Genomic DNA, 18384 nt, shown 5'->3' on the forward strand with positions numbered 1-18384 from the left:
CCATCCAGAGATGGGTGTGGTATCTGTTCCGGAAACCATCCTGTGCACTGCCAACATTTCCTGTATATTTGTTTTGTGAATTGTTTTGTAAATTGTGTCGGGGTATGGCTCAAGCAGATGGTCACCCCTTTGAGTCTGGTCTGCTTGAGGTTTCTTCCTCAGAAGGAATTTTTTCCTTATCACTGTTGCTCTGGGGGTTGGTAAGGTTAGACCTTACTTGTGTGAAGCGCCTTGAGGCAACCTTGTTGTGATTTCGTGCTATATAAATGAAAATAAATTGAAATTGAAATTGAAGCAAGGAAAATACCTTCTCAGGGAAGATGTCATTGGCTGCGGGGAGGATGTGAGCCATGAAGGGGCTGTCCTTTATGTCCTCATCATCACAAATGACATGCACTGCATAGTCGCCAGGCTCAGTTGGCCAATAGCGCACGTCACAGGAGCCGTCCCCCTTATCATCACACTCAATTTTAGCCTGAGATGGACCTTCGATGGAGAAGCCTGGAGATGAAGAATTGACATGTTCAGATTTCTGATATGCAGGACTATCAAAAGACCTACTGGTCTGTAACAGCTTGGTAATAATGACTATCTTACCCAGAGTTCCTACTTCAGTGCCGATTGCCTCGACAATAAAATCAGCAGATTTTCCCACCATGCCGGTCTTCAGTCCAGGACCCCAGGCCCTCACCTTCTGAAAACCTGCCTCTGCACCTACTTCCACTTCAAAGGGGCTGCAGCATGCACAGTAATACACAATGTAGTCAATCTGAAATGTGAGCATGCTTTGTTAAAGAGCAGCAGCAGCAGCAGGATCCTACCTTCGTGGGATAGGGTGACCTCCCCAGGTGATGCTGACTGTGTATTTACCAGGCTTCAGGGGGTAATATTCACATTCGTACACACCATTTCCTGCATCTCGCACTTTCACTTGTTCCTCTGCACCACCTGAAGATAAATAATGCAGTTAATATGGATTTTCATGAAGGCAAAAAGACAGCTCAGCATTCAGTTTTGAGTTTTCTCATATACACATTTGAATGCTGATTTTCAGACAAAAAAACCCAGACATAGGAAATCATTTCAACACAGAAAGCCTTCTGACTCACTTGGCCCTCTGACCGAGACATTCAGCTCTCCACTCCCAGCTCCTTTGGTGAAAACTTTGAAGTCTGCAACCTCCTTTACTCTCACGCCTTTAGGCTGAAGGCCTCTGCCCATTGCTCTGCAGGCATTTGGATTTATGGCTGAAAGGAATAACAATAGACACAGAGAGACAGAGAAATCTTTAGCAAAGCAGAGGGCAGCTGGAAGCAGCCAGCTCTTGACCACAATGTTAGTAGCACAAATGTAAAAAAACAAAAAACAAAACAAAAAAAACACCCAATCCAGATTGGATTCTTTTCAGCCACTGGATGAAGCTAAAAACAACGCTTTTTGGTGCAATGCATGTACAAAATAAAATTTTGAACAAGATATTGGCACATTTCAGAGCATACAGAAAGCATCTGACAACATTCCAGTCTGTCACCCAGAAATGTTGACTATAGGCTTCAAGTATTTGCCGGCTGATGCAAATATACATTTAATAAAACAGCACAAGCAACAATATCTAAAAGTGAAAAGTAGACAGCAAGGCAAGCCACGACAGGCTGGAAACACTTGTACAACATTACATCTTAGAGCTCTTTCTCTCTCTGAACAGAGTAGATCGTCAAGCTGCAGTGCACAAAAACAACAAACAGGCGACGAAGCACGGCAGACCCAGAGCTCCGAGAGCACCGGGGCCACCGCGACATCTTAAAGAAAGCACATCTGCAGCACATTGGGCGGGGACTTGGCTGAGCATTTGGCATAACCCAGTAGACAGTACTAACTTGGGCGGCCAGGTTTTGAGGGTGGAGCCCCTTTTTTACCCTTGACTCCAGGAGGGGTGCGCACTGACTGAGGGACTATCTGCAGCGGAGCTCCTACGGGAGGAGCAACGGGTGTAGCTAGAAATGACAGATAGAATGGGTTAAGCTCTACACCCAGCAGTAGTTCCAGGGAAAATGAAGAAAGCTGCAGATTATGATGGATAGACCGCCCTGACACTAACAGCACACTCGGAAACCTGATTTGTCTGACAGCTATTTACAACACAGACAGATGTCTCACCCTCTGCGACGTTGACAGTGAAAGGGCTCCTGGGGATCTCCTGGCCCGCAAACAGTACGTGGATGGTGTGCGGGCCCTGCATGATGGGGCGATAGGTGCAACGAAAAACACAGTCCCCCTTGTTCTCGAGGACAAGCTCAACTGTGTCCTTTTTTCCCTGGGGGTCGACGATGATCACACTGACATCGCCATTACCAGCACCTGTGAGTGAAAAATGAGTCTAATTACTCACCGTATGAGAACGTAAAACTTTCTGGTGGCTGTGTTTTCCACACTTACCAGCAGTGTAAATGTCAAAGTAGGTTGGTTTGTTAGCCACGTTGCCCGTAGGCTCCAAACCAGGCCCTCGAGCATGGACCTTACTGGGGTCGCCCATAGCCTTCACCACATTCACTGTATAGGGGCTCTTGTCAATATCTTGTCCTGCAAATAGCACCTTCACCTAAGGGAGATGGAAGCAGACAAATTTGGTACATCTTTGAAAAAAATATAAAGTTAAATTCTTTCTGCTCTGACTGATGGAAGCTTGTTTTCTGTGCTCCTGTCACAAAATACATCATATTTTCGTGACGCGTTTTTTTATTTTACTGTTTCTAACCCTACCCCTTCCCCTAACCCTAACCGTAATCTAACCCTCTCCTGCCTTCCCCTAACCTGAACCATAACCCCCACTGACCCCCCCCTGCATCACCCTGCATTTCATGCTCTTGTCACGAAAATGTGGGCATTTCATGACAGCATCACAAACCATAGATTCATTTACTTTACGTGATGCCATCACGAAATGGCGTGAGATTGTGTTGGTTTAAAGTTACACTCGTTCTTTGTAGTGTAATCACGAATAGTGCTATGATTTCTTGTTTTTAGCCTCATGCTTTGAATTTATAATGACAACCTTTCAAAGTACACTACAGTCATTTGGGGTACAGTTTTGCATCATTTTAGTAGGCTATGTGTAAACACAATATCAATTTTTTTTTTTTTAGGTTTTCTTATTAATCTATGAATGACTGTGCCGTCTTATCTCTCAGAAATTGCTGAGCTTTATGTGCTATCACATGTCGTACAGTTTCAGGCTTTGTAACAACTCGCCATTCCTGACATGAAAAAGAAGACTGCAGGCTGCAGAACTTTAAATGATGGACCTACTTTGTCATTATTATTATAATTATTGCTATCATTTCTGTCTCTTACCTTGTGGGCACCTTCAACTTTTGGAACGTAGGTGACAGTATAGGTTCTTTTTTTGTCATTGTTGGGCTTAACTTTAGCCTATAAAATAAAAATAAAGAATGACTTGGATGAGTTAGCAGATTTTGCACACTGAAACTAGTATTATCCAGCAGGGTGTATCAGGTGTAACTTGCCTCCTCTTTGTGTCCCTCAGGATCTTCCACATAGACTAAGACTTCACCACTTCCTGCCTCTAAAGTCTCCACAGTGAACACAGCCGGCTGCAAAACCTTGTTGCCATGAGGCTCAATACCTGAGATTTAAACAAAGACGACAGTGTGGGACGATTAACAACACAAAGTTTTGAACAATATAGAGACTTAGTAATGGGACACAGACAATTCTGAGCATAAAAAGCTTGTTCTTTAAGAAAATTAAGTATCATACCACCTATTTTAATGGTTGAGCACAATATTCAGAATTCTAGCTGCAATGTAATCAAGCTGGAAATAAACTTGAAACTAATCTCCAACAATAACTCAATAAAAATCAGAGGTGTCAAGTAACAAAGTACAAATACTTCGTTACTGTACTTAAGTACACTTTTTAGGTATCTATACTTTACTCCATTACTTATTTTTCTGCCTACTTCTGACTTCTACTCATTACATTTTCACACAAGTATCTGTACTTTCTATTCCTTACATTTTTAAAACAAACAGCCTCGTTACTCTTGGCTTCAGTTTATATATATATATATATATATATATATATATATATATATATATATATATATATATATATATATATATATATATATATATATATATTCACGTCATGTGCGCCTGTAATCAACTTTTCTGCAGCGCGGCTTTGCTTTGAACTGTGAACCAATCGAAGCAGTGGTTCGCAGATTGAGGCAATGCTTCGACCAATTGCTTCGTTTATTCTTTCTTTCTTTCGCTTAATTTCCCCCGCTAAAACCCTAAAGAGCATACTTCTGTGAGTATTATTTACCTATTCTATGTTAAACCGACCTGTTATGGTCTTCTGAAACAGTTGATAGATGTATTTTATAACTTAAAAACGGGAGCGACGCGTTAGCATGTCTATGGCATTTTCAATGTTAAAAGTTAGCATTAAGCAATTGCAGCTGTCATCACGTTCGGGTGCATTTGTTTTCAACTTGTAATATTTCTTAAATTTATTTTTGTTTATATATTAATAATGTAATGATTATTATATACAGTTTTAGAGAAAGAGGCAAAAAGAACCTGAATAGAAACACAACAGAAAATATAAAAGCAACTAACAATGAACATACATAAATAAATACATACATACATACATACATACATACATGTGTTTCCTGTGAACACCTAGTGACTCTTACCCCTCCACTTCATCCCTGTCTTATTTAATGACAGTTTGTTTTGGTCAAACCATATTTTCAATTTGTTAATTTCTTCAGTGATTTCCTCCAGAACTATCTGCCAAACTAGAAAACTGCTACATCCTAGTAAGAGCAGAATACTACTGGAATGAATTTGAACAAGGAAAGTTGTGGGTTTTTTTTGTTGTTGTTTTCCTTCATTAAATGGATGCTGCACTCACTGCAGTTTATTGTCTGGAATAGTCCCAGATTGCATTTCAGAGCTTCTAGAATTGAAACATTTTCGTGCAGGTGGTGTTGGGGGGTAATTTGGGGTTTGGGGTCTTGGGCCACATGTAGAACGAATCAGTTTTTAAATTAAGCTTTCAATTCATATAGTGGCATCTACCTTTTTTTTTTTTTAAAGGTTACTTTATACTTTTTACTTTAAGTAGGTTTTGGAGCACATACTTTTTCACTTTTACTTGAGTAAAGAGGTCAAGTTGATACTTCAACTTTTACCAGAGTGTTTTTAAACTGCAGTATCTATACTTCTACTTAAGTAACAAATGTGTGTACTTTTGACACCACTGATAAAAATACTGAATTCATGTAATTTTTCTGCTTTCCTTAATGTCCCAGCATGATTACAATACAGCAGAATTAGGGAATAACCCTGTTGTGTCTGATGATTTGCAGACATTCATGCTGGATTTTACAGTTACAAATTGAGGTTTAAAATAGATATGTGCAGCGTTATTCCAATTCTAATCAAATTCCATCGTTTACGTGGTTTATTTTTCTGTAAGTAATTCAGCTGGTGAATCGTTGTGAAAGGGTGTGGTCGGCTGACCATCGCAAAAGCGTCTTCATGCCAAACTGGAAATTCTGTGAGCAGACACACGGATTTCTCCATCTCATCAGTTGCAATGAGTTAAATCCACGGTAAATCCATCAATCAATCCAGTTAAATCCATTAAATCCACACATTTCGGGATGACACTATTTTCCGTCAGTCTCGGGTGGACAGCATCATTGTCGACACCTGTGCAGCAATGCGGTCAGGTGGCGGAGTAACACATCAAATGTGAAACAGTTTTAATATTTTGCTACCATCCACGTGATATTTTCTGGTCTGAAATCTCACACGATTAACCAATCAGATTCGTGGAAAAAATGTAATTGGATTAGAATGCATTGTAAATTATTTTCACTGATATTTCAATGGCAACACTGTGATTGATGGCGATTTACAACAAAACAAACAAATTTACAGATAGATTGTACAATACATTACCACTCAAAAGAAAGCTTTAGGTATTGTCAAATTGATTTCAGCAGTACATCAGTATGACATGAAAGCAACGGTTTCCAGGAAAGGTTGGAAAGGTGTTGACAGAGTGACTAGTACACAGTATATGATATGTTACCATTCTTGTCTTTTAAAATTAAGTTATATTATTTAAGTGTTGAAACTAAGGCCAAACAAAGCAACACAAAATCTGTAGTATAATAGTCTTTTCATAGAACTAGAACTACAACAGATTGATACAAAAACAGTTCCTGCAGCTATTACATTAAGGAATAAGTAATAATTTTGATTTATTTATTTAGTGCACAGGTAGTACTTATTGCTTATTGCTGATTTACCAATCATTATACTGTGCTTCAGATTTACTGATTGTATTTTAGTAGGACCTGGTCCTGTAAGAACATTTTTTTTTTTGCTCTATTTTTTATTTTACTTTTAAATTTGTCATTTTTATTCCCCTTTGTCCTTGTCGAGTTTGATTGATATGTGACATGTGCCTCTAGGTTTTTCCTAAATGTATGTATGAGGACTCTACTGCAAACAAAATCTTCCTCTGCTTACCAATAAAGTAACTTGAATTTGAACTCATGAAGGAATGTTGAGTCATTAGCTACTCTACATGTTCTTGATTGATAATGACACCTTTTGCTATTGGTGCAAGATTATAAATAAACAGTATATGACTTCTTTTCACCACCATCATTGCACTTAATAGTGGTTGCACTGAAATCACCCTTCTTTTCACAATCACCATTACCCTTACTGACTGGAAGAAAAGATTGATGCCCATCTCTGGAAAGGAAAGGGTGATTGCATGGATTGCAACAACCATAGGGGTATTACAATAATATTATTATATTAGGTAGGGTAGATACTTTCAAGTACTGGTCTGAACACCATCCACTCCCAGTTATTTACAACTCAGTAATAGGAGCAGTCAGGCTTCATGCCCAAGGAGCCAACTATTAACTGCATCCAAGCTCTGTGAGTACTCACTGAATGCAAGCGCAAATACCGGCAGTGCGTCTTTGCAGCTAATGCTGATTTTTGCAAAGTGTTTGAGTCAGGTGGCTGGGCTGCTCTGTGGGACATTATGACAGTTTGTTGGATCCTGAACAGGTTACTGGACATCGTAGCCATCTTCAGACTTTCAGACTTCTCCCCATTCATGATCAGGCTTCTATTCTATTCAACATTTTGATAGACTACGCATTTGGTAGGATTATGGAAACTAGCAACCGAGGTGCTTTTTGTTGTCAAGGAAAGGTTATCTGACCTTGACCTTGGGGACGATGCTGTGATCTTTGCAGGATCAATGGATGACCTGATTGCAGCACTTGAGAAGCTGAGTGAGGAGTCAGACTGGCTGAGTTTGTGATTGTCCTTGATTAAGGCTAAGAATCAGACTTTTAATGACTTCCTGGACTTAGCCAACAGATGTTTATCTGTATGCAGCAAAAGTATTGAACTTGTAGAGAAATTCACTTGTCTCAGCAGTGATATTTATGTTTCTGGGTCATTGGCTTTTGAGATCAAGCTTGTGGTTGTGAGACTTGGATGTTAAGCACTGACCAATGACAACAACTGGATGTGTTTAGTGCTAGGTCTCTTCAGAGGATCCTTGGAATGTGAATGTGAATCCTTGTGAATGTGTTTGTTTGTCTGTATGTGGCCCTGCAGTAGACTGGCGTCCTTTTCATGGTGTGCTCCGCCTCGAGCTCTGTGGCTGCTAGGATAGGCTCCAGCCCCCTGCCACCCTTAACTGGAAAAGCAGTTGAAGATGAGTGAAAATAATGTTAAATTACTCGGCACCACACTGCACCACACCGTACAGTACCGACCCAAACCACTCAGTGGAAACGAGGCTGTTGACTTATGCTGGCTAATCGTCAGGGTGTGACAGCTGCATTAATTTATTAGACGTACGCCCATGTATGCCAGCGTTTTTAATACAGTCAGCATACGCAGGCTAAATTGTGAAGGTGTGACAGGGCCTTTAGTTTTTTATTTTTTATATTTTTTGCAAAAATTTCAAACAAACTTTCCTCATGTTGTCATTATGGGGTGTTGTGAGTAGAATTTTGATGGGAAAAAATGAATTTACTCCATTATGGAATAAGGCTGTAACATAACAAAATGTGGAAAAAAAATTAAATGCTGTGAATACTTTCTGGATGCACTGTATGTATTACAGCTGAAGTATATTCACAACAGATTCACACTTTTCATATGAATAGTTGTGAGGTTTTGCATGTTGGACTCCGTCTTTTCAGATACCCACCAGGTCCATAAGCTTTGGCCTTGTTTGGAAAAAGGTGTTTAGGTCTCAGAGGAGCTCCGGGCTTCAGCTTTGCTTTGGGGAACTGAGACAGATAGGTCATCACCGAATGCTCATCCACATCTGGATCCACAATCTCTTCGGGGGCAATCACCTACAGCGCAGACAGCAAAAAAGATGTCACCCACGAGTCTGTGTGGCCACATAGTTGGATTTTATCCAAAACATATTCCTCATTTTTTGAAAAGCCTTGACAAAGAGCCTGTAACATGCAATGACTGAAAAGGTAGACACTTGAATGAGTCCATCTACTCCATTGTGTTAATATGATAACTTAAAAACAATAATAAAGTCTTGTAACTCTCCAAACTAACAGAGCACATATAATGATGACAAACTGATTAAAATCTGGTGAACTTTGATACACCCAAAAAATCTGAAATGCAGCTTTGTAGATGTGCCGGCCACCTGCTAAATGGATAATGATACCATTTTTGCACACAGAATAATAAGTCAGAGAAGTTAACCATTATTTTCTCCTTTTTCAGTATTTAACATTTCAAAATGTAAATAACAGAGTCATAACAGAGTCAGAGTCATTTTTCCTTATATGAGTAGTAACATACCTACATACGGTGTTTACACCTCCCCGTTAGTCAGAATGGGTCAAATCTGTGATAATTACCAAAGTTTTTCCATTAGACACCATAAACTTACTAGTAGATTAGTTAAACAAGGGTTTCTGTATAACAAATTGGTTCTTCTTTTTTAAAGATTTTTTAACAAATATCAAGAGATACAGTAATATCTATGTTTGGGGTTCCCATTAAAAAGCATGTAAAAGATGGAATTTTTTTCAGCCTATATCAGCTAGCCATAACTTTACAATTAGGATATACTTTAGATACAACCCAAAACATATTATTATCTTAGCTATATTATTATTTTATTTATTTATTTTCCCTCCTTACTATTACTTTCCTACTATGTGTTAACTAGTCCTACTACTGTCTACATTAGCTATAATGTTTGTTAGCTTACCTGGAATTTTTCCCTCTCCGTTTAACTAGTTATAGGCTACCTGGCCTACTTGTTGCTGCAGCCATAAGCCTCTCTTTAGCCAGAGGCGATACCACCTTTATATCCTTTCACATAGGTACTTGTGTCTTTTCTCCATATGCATTTCGGCACGCTTTGACTTTTTCTTGTTTTTTTAATGTTAATATATTTGTGATAAATATTGGAGGAGCGGGGTATTATTAGTTTTACCTAACAGCTAACGTTAGCTTATCTAGCTGGCTGTAGCACCGTTTATCGTAGCTAACATTATAGTTGGTTCTTTTCTGTTTGAAAACCTACAGTAATACACACTTTTGTCTACATTTGCTGTTAAATTTATTTGTTTATAATGTTATTGTAGGATTTTACTATGCTATTATACTTTATACCTAGTTACCGGTTTTGTTTATCTTGTTAGCTAGCTAGGTACGGTTGGCTTATTAACGGCTAATTTATGGTAGCTCTTCTTCCTACTTAGTTAGCTTATTTTCATTATTTACATTTTTTACATGATGTAGATTTTTTTAATATTCTTCAATTTAGGGGTTCTATAATAGATATCAACATATAATACCTAGTTTTAGGTTTCTATTTGATAGCATATATATTTTGTAATTTGTGTTCCTATAATAAGCTAGCAGGTTTATTATATTTCCTATGAGATAATAATATGACAATTCCAATTTCTTGAGTCGCTTGGGTGGGTAGGGAGAGTTCCCATGGAATAAAAAAGGTTTTCAACCTACCATCCCTGGTTCTCAAGACCAGGCTCTACTCTACTCTATTTTACTCTTCTATTCTACTCTTCCTTTTTAAGATATTTAGATATACCTTAGTATACACTAGTAACGTTCTCCTTAGAATTGGAATATATTATAGAAGACTTACCTTACTGAATTTTCATACTTCTACCCAACCCTGCTTAAGGGATTTTGTTTAAATTTAACAGCAAAAGTAAAAGAGAATGAAGGAATTGATTAAGCCGAGTGGGGATTGAACAGGTTCAGTGAGACAGAGATGGTTTGCACACAGAAATGTACAATAGCAGAGACATGAACCACTAATTTCTGATGGTTTAACAGTAGTTACATTCTATAACCCGAATAACATGGTCACAAGTCCACACAACCCCCTGGGAAGGATTTTTTTCAATGTAAATAGCCAAAGCAGACATTTTTCCTTTCTCTCTTTGCCTCTCTCCTCGTGTGGTTTGGACCAGTGTTACCACAGTTACTTTGAAATGTTACTTTATTATTGACTTTTTTACTTACTTTATATAGTTACTTTATACCTTTACATCATTGGCAGCTTTATGCAGTTACTTTCTTAGGAGCTGCAGGCGACTTGCAACTAATAAGTAATGTAACTAATAAGGTAACTAGTAATCTAACTAATACTTACTTTTCTGAGTACTCAATCTTAAAAATAACCAAGTTAGATTACTAGTTACTTTATTAGTTACATTCATCAGCTGCTGACAAGTTGTCCACAGATGCTAATGAAGTAACTGTATAAAGTAACTGTAGAATGTAACTGTATAAACTAACCAATAAAGTAATTTTGCAAATTTACTTTGGCAACACTGATTTGGACATTTTGTATCTTAAAAAAAGATTGTGAGTTTTTTTCATGTCAACAGCCGAGGTCTGACCACCAAAGGCCACGGCTGTATGTAAGCAATTTAAGAATACATTTACACTTGAGTTTACCGGATTAACCTGAAAAGGAACTGGATTGTTAAAACTAAACACATTGTAATTTGTAACATGAAAAAAAGCTCTTTACATCCAGCTTTCCCTGATTAAACACAGTGAAGAGGGATTGAAGAAGGATTAATCTTATTTAGTCCCTCCACCTCTGACTCCTCTTGCATTTCAAGCACTCGTTTTCCTGTCTGTCAAATAACAGTGTAAAGCCGGTTATATTTAACCCAGAGACAGCAGGGTTAAGGATTGTTGCACTTAACAAGCCAGCATTCCGAGCCAGCACCCCCCACCCACCCCCCACCCAGTATCTTCTTTAACACTAGCATACTAGAATCCAGTCCCCTGGCCTGCAGAGGCATGACGTACACCCACTGGCTATCTCACCAACGCTAAGCCTCTTGGAGGATACTGAGCGTCTGAAAGACAAAACAAGTAAACAACCAGCATGGTGAACTTTACAAAATTCAGACTTGCAATCTTCCAGCTGGGACCAGAGATACTGCACTCGTGGTCTGTTCACATTGTTCATTCCCACCTCGGTTTCAGCGCCTGACTCTGAAGGCGTGAAGAAAACTCTCACCTCCCCAAACTGACAAATCTACCAAATAAAACTCCAACACTTCCTGAGAGCCAAAATAAAGTCAACAGAAATGTTGCAAGTGAGTTTGATCATAAATATTTCACGACTTCCTGCAGCACAAGCTCCCCAGATAAACACTAGACTCAATTCGGTTATGAGCAAGATTTCCATCTAATAAATATATGTAGCCCCAACTCAAATAAAGCATATCCATGCAAGATAACTTAATTTCATTTAGTTGGGACTACATACATTTATTAGAAATCCTGCCCATAATTGATTGATCCAATGAGCCATTTTTTGAGTGTAGTACTCTGCAAAATGAATCTTGCCCATTTTTATGGCTGTGATGCCTCACAGTGTTTGTGCATGTGCATGTAGTGAGGAGATGCTAAATACTTCTGGATGCTAGTTTGCGTGCATGAACTGTGATGATTTCCAGTGTTTGACAATTACCCACCCATGCACTCAAAAAATGGCTCATTGGATGAACTCAATTCAATTATGTGCAGGATTTCCATCTAATAAATATAGGTAGCCCCACCTCAAATAAAGCACATCTATGCAAGATAATGTAATTTAATTTAGTTGGGACTACCTATATTTATTCGATGGAATCCAATCCAATGAATCAGTTTTTCGAGTGTATCACTCAAACAAATAACTTATTGGATGAACTCAATTCAATTATGGGCATGATTTCCATCTAATAAATATATGTAGCCCCAACTCAAATAAAGCACATCCATGCAAGACAACGTAATTTAAATTTAATTGGGACTACATATATTTATTAGATGGAAATCCTGCACATAACTGAATTGAGTTCATCCAATGAGCCATTTTTGAGTGTATCCACTCATATGTGAACCAGCTGGCAAACCAAGAAACGTTTGTGGGGATGCACTACCATGCACCTTACCTGAGGAACGCCCAGCCAGTCGTCAGCCTGTTGCATGGCTTCCCTGGCATTCTCCACAGGCTGGCTTGGGTCCCACTCCGCCCAATCAGGGCACAGACCTAACACAATGTAAACAAGGCGATTAGACCGCTGTGCACTCAGACGTGCGGCTACAGTGTCGTGCTGTGATAAGGCAACGCTGGCTGTCACCGCTATCTGCACAACACCTGCAACTACATCGTCGCATGACCATACCCACGCGCGTCGCTTCAGTGAACTCGGGATGTGTGACAAATAAGGTCTGGCTCAGCAAATGCACGAGTGTTTAAAAGAAACCTCAACAGACAGTCTGGCACTTTCAATGGAGCTAAAGCTAGACTCCACCATGCTGCTGCTAATGCCTAAATTGGATTACTGTTGGAAATGAAGTGGGCCATTCGCTCATAAGGCTCAGGAACACCACAGAATACCATTATCCAATTAATACAGACACAGTAATTCAGTATAAATAGTGATTTAAAGACAGTTTGCATCTGTCAACAGTGGAGCAATGTGCAGTAGCACAGAAGACATGAACTGTAATTTCTAAAAGTAATTTTGGAGGCCTTGAAGCAGGGGCGGTGGCAGGAAATCTATTTTGGGACTGAGTGTGTGTGTGTGTGTGTGTGTGTTGGGGGGGAGTGTATTACCTCATAGATTGTGCCATTTCCTTACTTTGAAACACTAAATCTTTTCCTGAATTAACTGGTTCATTGTTCATTGAGTGTTTCAGGTTTTTGATTTTTTTTTCTGAATCATTTGTTTCATTTAGTTGTTTGATTGACTTGTAATGATGTATATTGATAAACCAGTTATTTAATTTTGTTTTCTGTGTTGTTTAAAACAGGGAATCATTTGCTTAACCAAGGAATTCCCACTTCACACTAAATGTCTCTATGTCTTCACACTAAATGTCTCTATGTCTTCACACTAAATATCTCTATGTCTTCACACTAAATGTTTCTATGTCTTCACACTAAATATCTCTATGTCTTCACACTAAATGTTTCTATGTCTTCACACTAAATGTCTCTGTGTCTTCACATTAAATATCTCTATGTCTTCACATTAAATGTTTCTGTCTTCACACTAAATATCTCTGTCTTCACACTAAATGTCTCTATGTCTTCACACTAAATATCTCTATGTCTTCACACCAAATGTCTCTATGTCTTCACACTAAATGTCTCTATGTCTTCACACTAAATATCTCTATGTCTTCACACTAAATGTTTCTATGTCTTCACACTAAATGTCTCTGTGTCTTCACATTAAATATCTCTATGTCTTCACATTAAATGTTTCTGTCTTCACACTAAATATCTCTATGTCTTCACACTAAATGTCTCTATGTCTTCACACTAAATATCTCTATGTCTTCACACTAAATGTCTCTGTGTCTTCACATTAAATATCTCTATGTCTTCACATTAAATGTTTCTGTCTTCACACTAAATATCTCTATGTCTTCACACTAAATGTTTCTATGTCTTCACACTAAATGTTTCTGTCTTCACACTAAATATCTCTATGTCTTCACATTAAATGTCTCTATGTCTTCACACTAAATATCTCTGTCTTCACACTAAATGTTTCTGTCTTCACACTAAATATCTCTATGTCTTCACACTAAATGTCTCTATGTCTTCACACTAAATATCGCTATGTCTTCACACTAAATGTTTCTATGTCTTCACACTAAATGTCTCTATGTCTTCACATTAAATATCTATGTTTTCACACTAAATGTTTCTATGTCTTCACACTAAATATCTCTATGTCTTCACACTAAATGTCTCTATGTCTTCACACTAAATATCTCTATGTCTTCACACTAAATGTCTCTATGTCTTCACACTAAATATCTCTATGTCTTCACACTAAATGTTTCTATGTCTTCACACTAAATGTTTCTATGTCTTCACACTAAATATCTCTATGTCTTCACACTAAATATCTCTGTCTTCACACTAAATATCTCTGTCTTCACACTAAATATCTCTGTCTTCACACTAAATATCTCTATGTCTTCACACTAAATGTTTCTATGTCTTCACACTAAATGTCTCTATGTCTTCACATTAAATATCTGTGTCTTCACACTAAATGTTTCTGTCTTCACACTAAATGTCTCTGTCTTCACACTAAATATCTCTATGTCTTCACACTAAATGTCTCTATGTCTTCACACTAAATATCTCTATGTCTTCACACTAACTGTCTCTATGTCTTCACACTAAATGTCTCTATGTCTTCACACTAAATATCTCTGTGTCTTCACACTAAATGTCTCTATGTCTTCACACTAAATATCGCTATGTCTTCACACTAAATGTCTCTATGTCTTCACACTAAATGTCTCTATGTCTTCACACTAAATATCACTATGTCTTCACACTAAATGTTTCTATGTCTTCACACTAAATGTCTCTATGTCTTCACACTAAATGTCTCTGTCTTCACACTAAATGTCTCTATGTCTTCACATTAAATATCTCTATGTCTTCACATTAAATATCTCTGTCTTCACACTAAATGTTTCTGTCTTCACACTAAATGTCTCTGTCTTCACACTAAATCTCTCTATGTCTTCACACTAAATCTCTCTATGTCTTCACACTAAATGTTGAAACACCAAATGATATTTAAATTACAATAATTCATTCAAAATCAATTCCTGACCCATGTCGTCTTTTAAAACAGAAAATCATTGTCTCACACACTTGGTTCATGTTTTAAATGCTTCATAACATTGAATCATTCCCTGAAGCAATTGTTTTATTTAGTTTTTTTGTGTTTGGAAACAGCTATTGATTTTGTGAATCAAGACATTGTCACTGTGTGCTTGACATCACCATTCCAGTGTTTCAAGCACTTTCAAGCCCTATGAAACACCGAAAGAAACAAAATGTTGAATTCAGTGTTTGGAGCACTTCGAAACAATGAATTATTTACTGAAACAATTATTTCATTTTAGCATTTCACATTTGGAAACAAAAAAAAAAAAATCTTTTTCTGAAGCACTTGTTTTGTTCAGTTTTTCAAGCATTTCAAAATAGCGAATCATGTTCTGAAAGGACAGCAATGTTTAATTTATTCTTTTCTTGAAACAGAATCAAGGACTGAATCAAACTGACTCAAAGAATTCTCATTTTGTTTGTGAGTTCAGAGCATTTTGAAATGGAACCATTATAGGATGCAATTGGTTTATTTGGTGGTTTGAACCTTTTGACACAATTAATTATTTTATTTAACAATTTTTTTTATCCTGTTTTTCAATAAATACTGAATTATTTTCTGAAGAAAGTGGATCACTTGGGTTGATTTCTGCCATTATTATAAGTGAAATATTTCATCATTGGTATAAACCTGAAATCTAACCCAGTCAGTGTGAATACTAAATTCAGCATTTACTGTAATCTCAGCAAAAAAATGTTCCTCAAACTCCAACCATAACCCCATGCCTCTCAAAACCTAACATTACTGCAATTCCAAGAGTAAGATAAATAAACAAAATGTGCAATGGTATATTTTTTTAAGTCATAAATAATTTAAGGTCGGGCTCACAGCAGAGCTCCCACAGTGTCTTTCTGTATTTTGAAAGGCAGCAGCAGCACCTTGTATGGTCAGTGTTGCATTACAGTGTTTGAACGATGCATCTCCTCAGATCAATGGCTTGTATAAACACAGTTAAACACGACGTTCTGCACTCCTCCACCATTGGCGAAGCAAAGACGACTCAAATGTTGAGTGTTGGACGTCCAACTTCGAGCTGGCAGCAGCTCAAATGATGGGCTTGCGATCCACGGATCTATGGCTTACCCACCTCCCCGTGACACATCACTCTGTATTTTGATGTGGAGCCAAACATTCCCCTTGACAGAAGACAGAAGGAATGGTGACCAAATTTGGGGTGTTGTGTAGCAGCAACGCTATAAACACTAAGGCCAGACATGGGGCTTCAGGCTCCGAAACAGTGAATGTGAAGGCTTCAGTCACTGTGGGACAGCTGGCAGAGACGTCCTCCAGCCTTCTACCCTGTGACGCTACCTGCTCTACCGTGACAGATTACACCGGCGGACATCTACTCCTATGTGTGTGTGTGTGTGTGTGTGTGAAGGATATACAATAACGCATCAAGATGAGGTGCAAAGGAGGCAAATACAAAAGCTGACATATGCCTGACCTGGAGCAACCATGAAAAACCGCACTAATCCCTTATGCAAACCCTGCACATAAGCTGAGTCAGCACATGTCCCAATGATGTCTTACCAGGGGCACAGTTGTCGACAAGCGCTCCCAGAGCTTTGCCGTCCCTCCAGTCCCGGTTGAAGTTGGTGATGGGCAGCTGGGGCACTTTGTTCTGGATCCAGCCCAACAGACGCTGCTTAGGGGTTTGTTTCTTAGCCTCGTCGTCATCCTCGTCATCCCACATGGGCATAGAGATGGAATAGTGAAGGATGAGAGTCCAGATAAGACCCAGGATCAGCTTCAGGTTCCCATCCACAATGGCTTTGCTATCTGTCATAAAAACAACAGTGATCATAAATATGTGTTCTATGTGATGTTCAAGACCGTGCTTCTTTTAATTACATTTTCATTCCATTTTTACAGCCGTAGTCACATTAATACATTGATAGCAATCAAGCCTTTGGGTGCTTTACTCACCTTTGACAATTGCTTTACACTGAGAAATCCTTTTGTGGAAAAAAATATTAGCAATACCACTGGAGGTGTATACTGTTATCATCATCTTGGTGTCAATGCAACAATGTTTGTTAACTATGTCACTATGTTTGACTATGGATGTGAAGAACTGGTTTTGATTTTATATATATACGAGGTCTATTAGAAAAGTATCCGACCTTATTATTTTTTTCAAAAACCATATGGATTTGAATCACGTGTGATTACATCAGACATGCTTGAACCCTCGTGGGCATGCGAGAGTTTTTTCACGCCTGTCGGTTACGTCATTCGCCTGTGGGCAGTCTTTGAGTGAGGAGTCGTCCACCCGCTCGTCGATTTTTTTCATTGTTTAGGAATGGCTCAGAGACTGTTGCTTTGTTTGATAAAATTTTTTTCAAAACTGTAAGGCACAACTGAGTGGACACCATTCAATAAATTCAGCTGGTTTTCGGTAAAAATTTTAACGGCTGATGAGAGATTTTGGTCTGGTAGTGTCGCTTTAAGGACGGTCCACGGTGCCTGACGGCGATCTGCGCTTCGAGGCGGCAGCGTCTCGCCATTTCAAGTTGAAAACTTCCACATTTCAGGCTCTGTTGACGCAGTAAGTCGTCAGAGAACAGAGAACTTTCAGAAGAAGTCGGCATGAGGAGTTTATTCGGACATTCCATTGTTAACGGTCATTTTGTAATGAAAGAACGTGCGGGCAGAGTCGCATGTCGGGCTGGACCCGACCGCGGGGGGTCGCGGCAGGAAAAACACCTCCGTTGGAAACCTTAACGGGCAAGTTGGAACATGCCCAAGCTGTTAAACAATTTCTCAGTTACTCACTTGTTGAAAGCCATTAAAAGCCGCCTGAATTCTACAAATGGTTTTCAACACGGAGGTGTTTTTCCTGTCGCGGCGTACACAGATTTGCCGAGTCGTCACGGAAACGACTCGGCGAATTTGCGCGTACGTCTTTCATTAAAAAAATGTCCTTAAACAGTGGAATGTCCGCATAAATTCCTCATGCCGGCCTCTTCTGAATCTTCTCTGTTCTCTCACGATGTCCTGGGTGAATTAAGCCTTAAATTAGGATGTTTTCAGCTCGAAACAGGCCGACGACAGCGCCTGGAAGC

At 38.7% G+C, this 18384-nt stretch overlaps 1 protein-coding gene across 1 annotated transcript in view; it reads right to left on the reverse strand.

Moving 5' to 3' along the window:
* LOC117514906 (filamin-C-like) overlaps nucleotides 1-18384 on the reverse strand; it is a 93163-nt gene that overhangs the window by 62375 nt on the left and 12404 nt on the right. The window contains 12 exon segments of the mRNA XM_034175477.1: nucleotides 308-501; nucleotides 598-734; nucleotides 822-948; nucleotides 1110-1247; nucleotides 1878-1994; nucleotides 2158-2358; nucleotides 2437-2599; nucleotides 3352-3429; nucleotides 3525-3643; nucleotides 8296-8446; nucleotides 12560-12657; nucleotides 16850-17098. Coding sequence (XP_034031368.1) covers nucleotides 308-501; nucleotides 598-734; nucleotides 822-948; nucleotides 1110-1247; nucleotides 1878-1994; nucleotides 2158-2358; nucleotides 2437-2599; nucleotides 3352-3429; nucleotides 3525-3643; nucleotides 8296-8446; nucleotides 12560-12657; nucleotides 16850-17098 — 1772 coding nt within the window.

The sequence above is a fragment of the Thalassophryne amazonica genome, chromosome 8 (genome assembly GCF_902500255.1).
Source record: "Thalassophryne amazonica chromosome 8, fThaAma1.1, whole genome shotgun sequence".
NCBI classification, from domain to species: Eukaryota; Metazoa; Chordata; class Actinopteri; order Batrachoidiformes; family Batrachoididae; genus Thalassophryne; species Thalassophryne amazonica.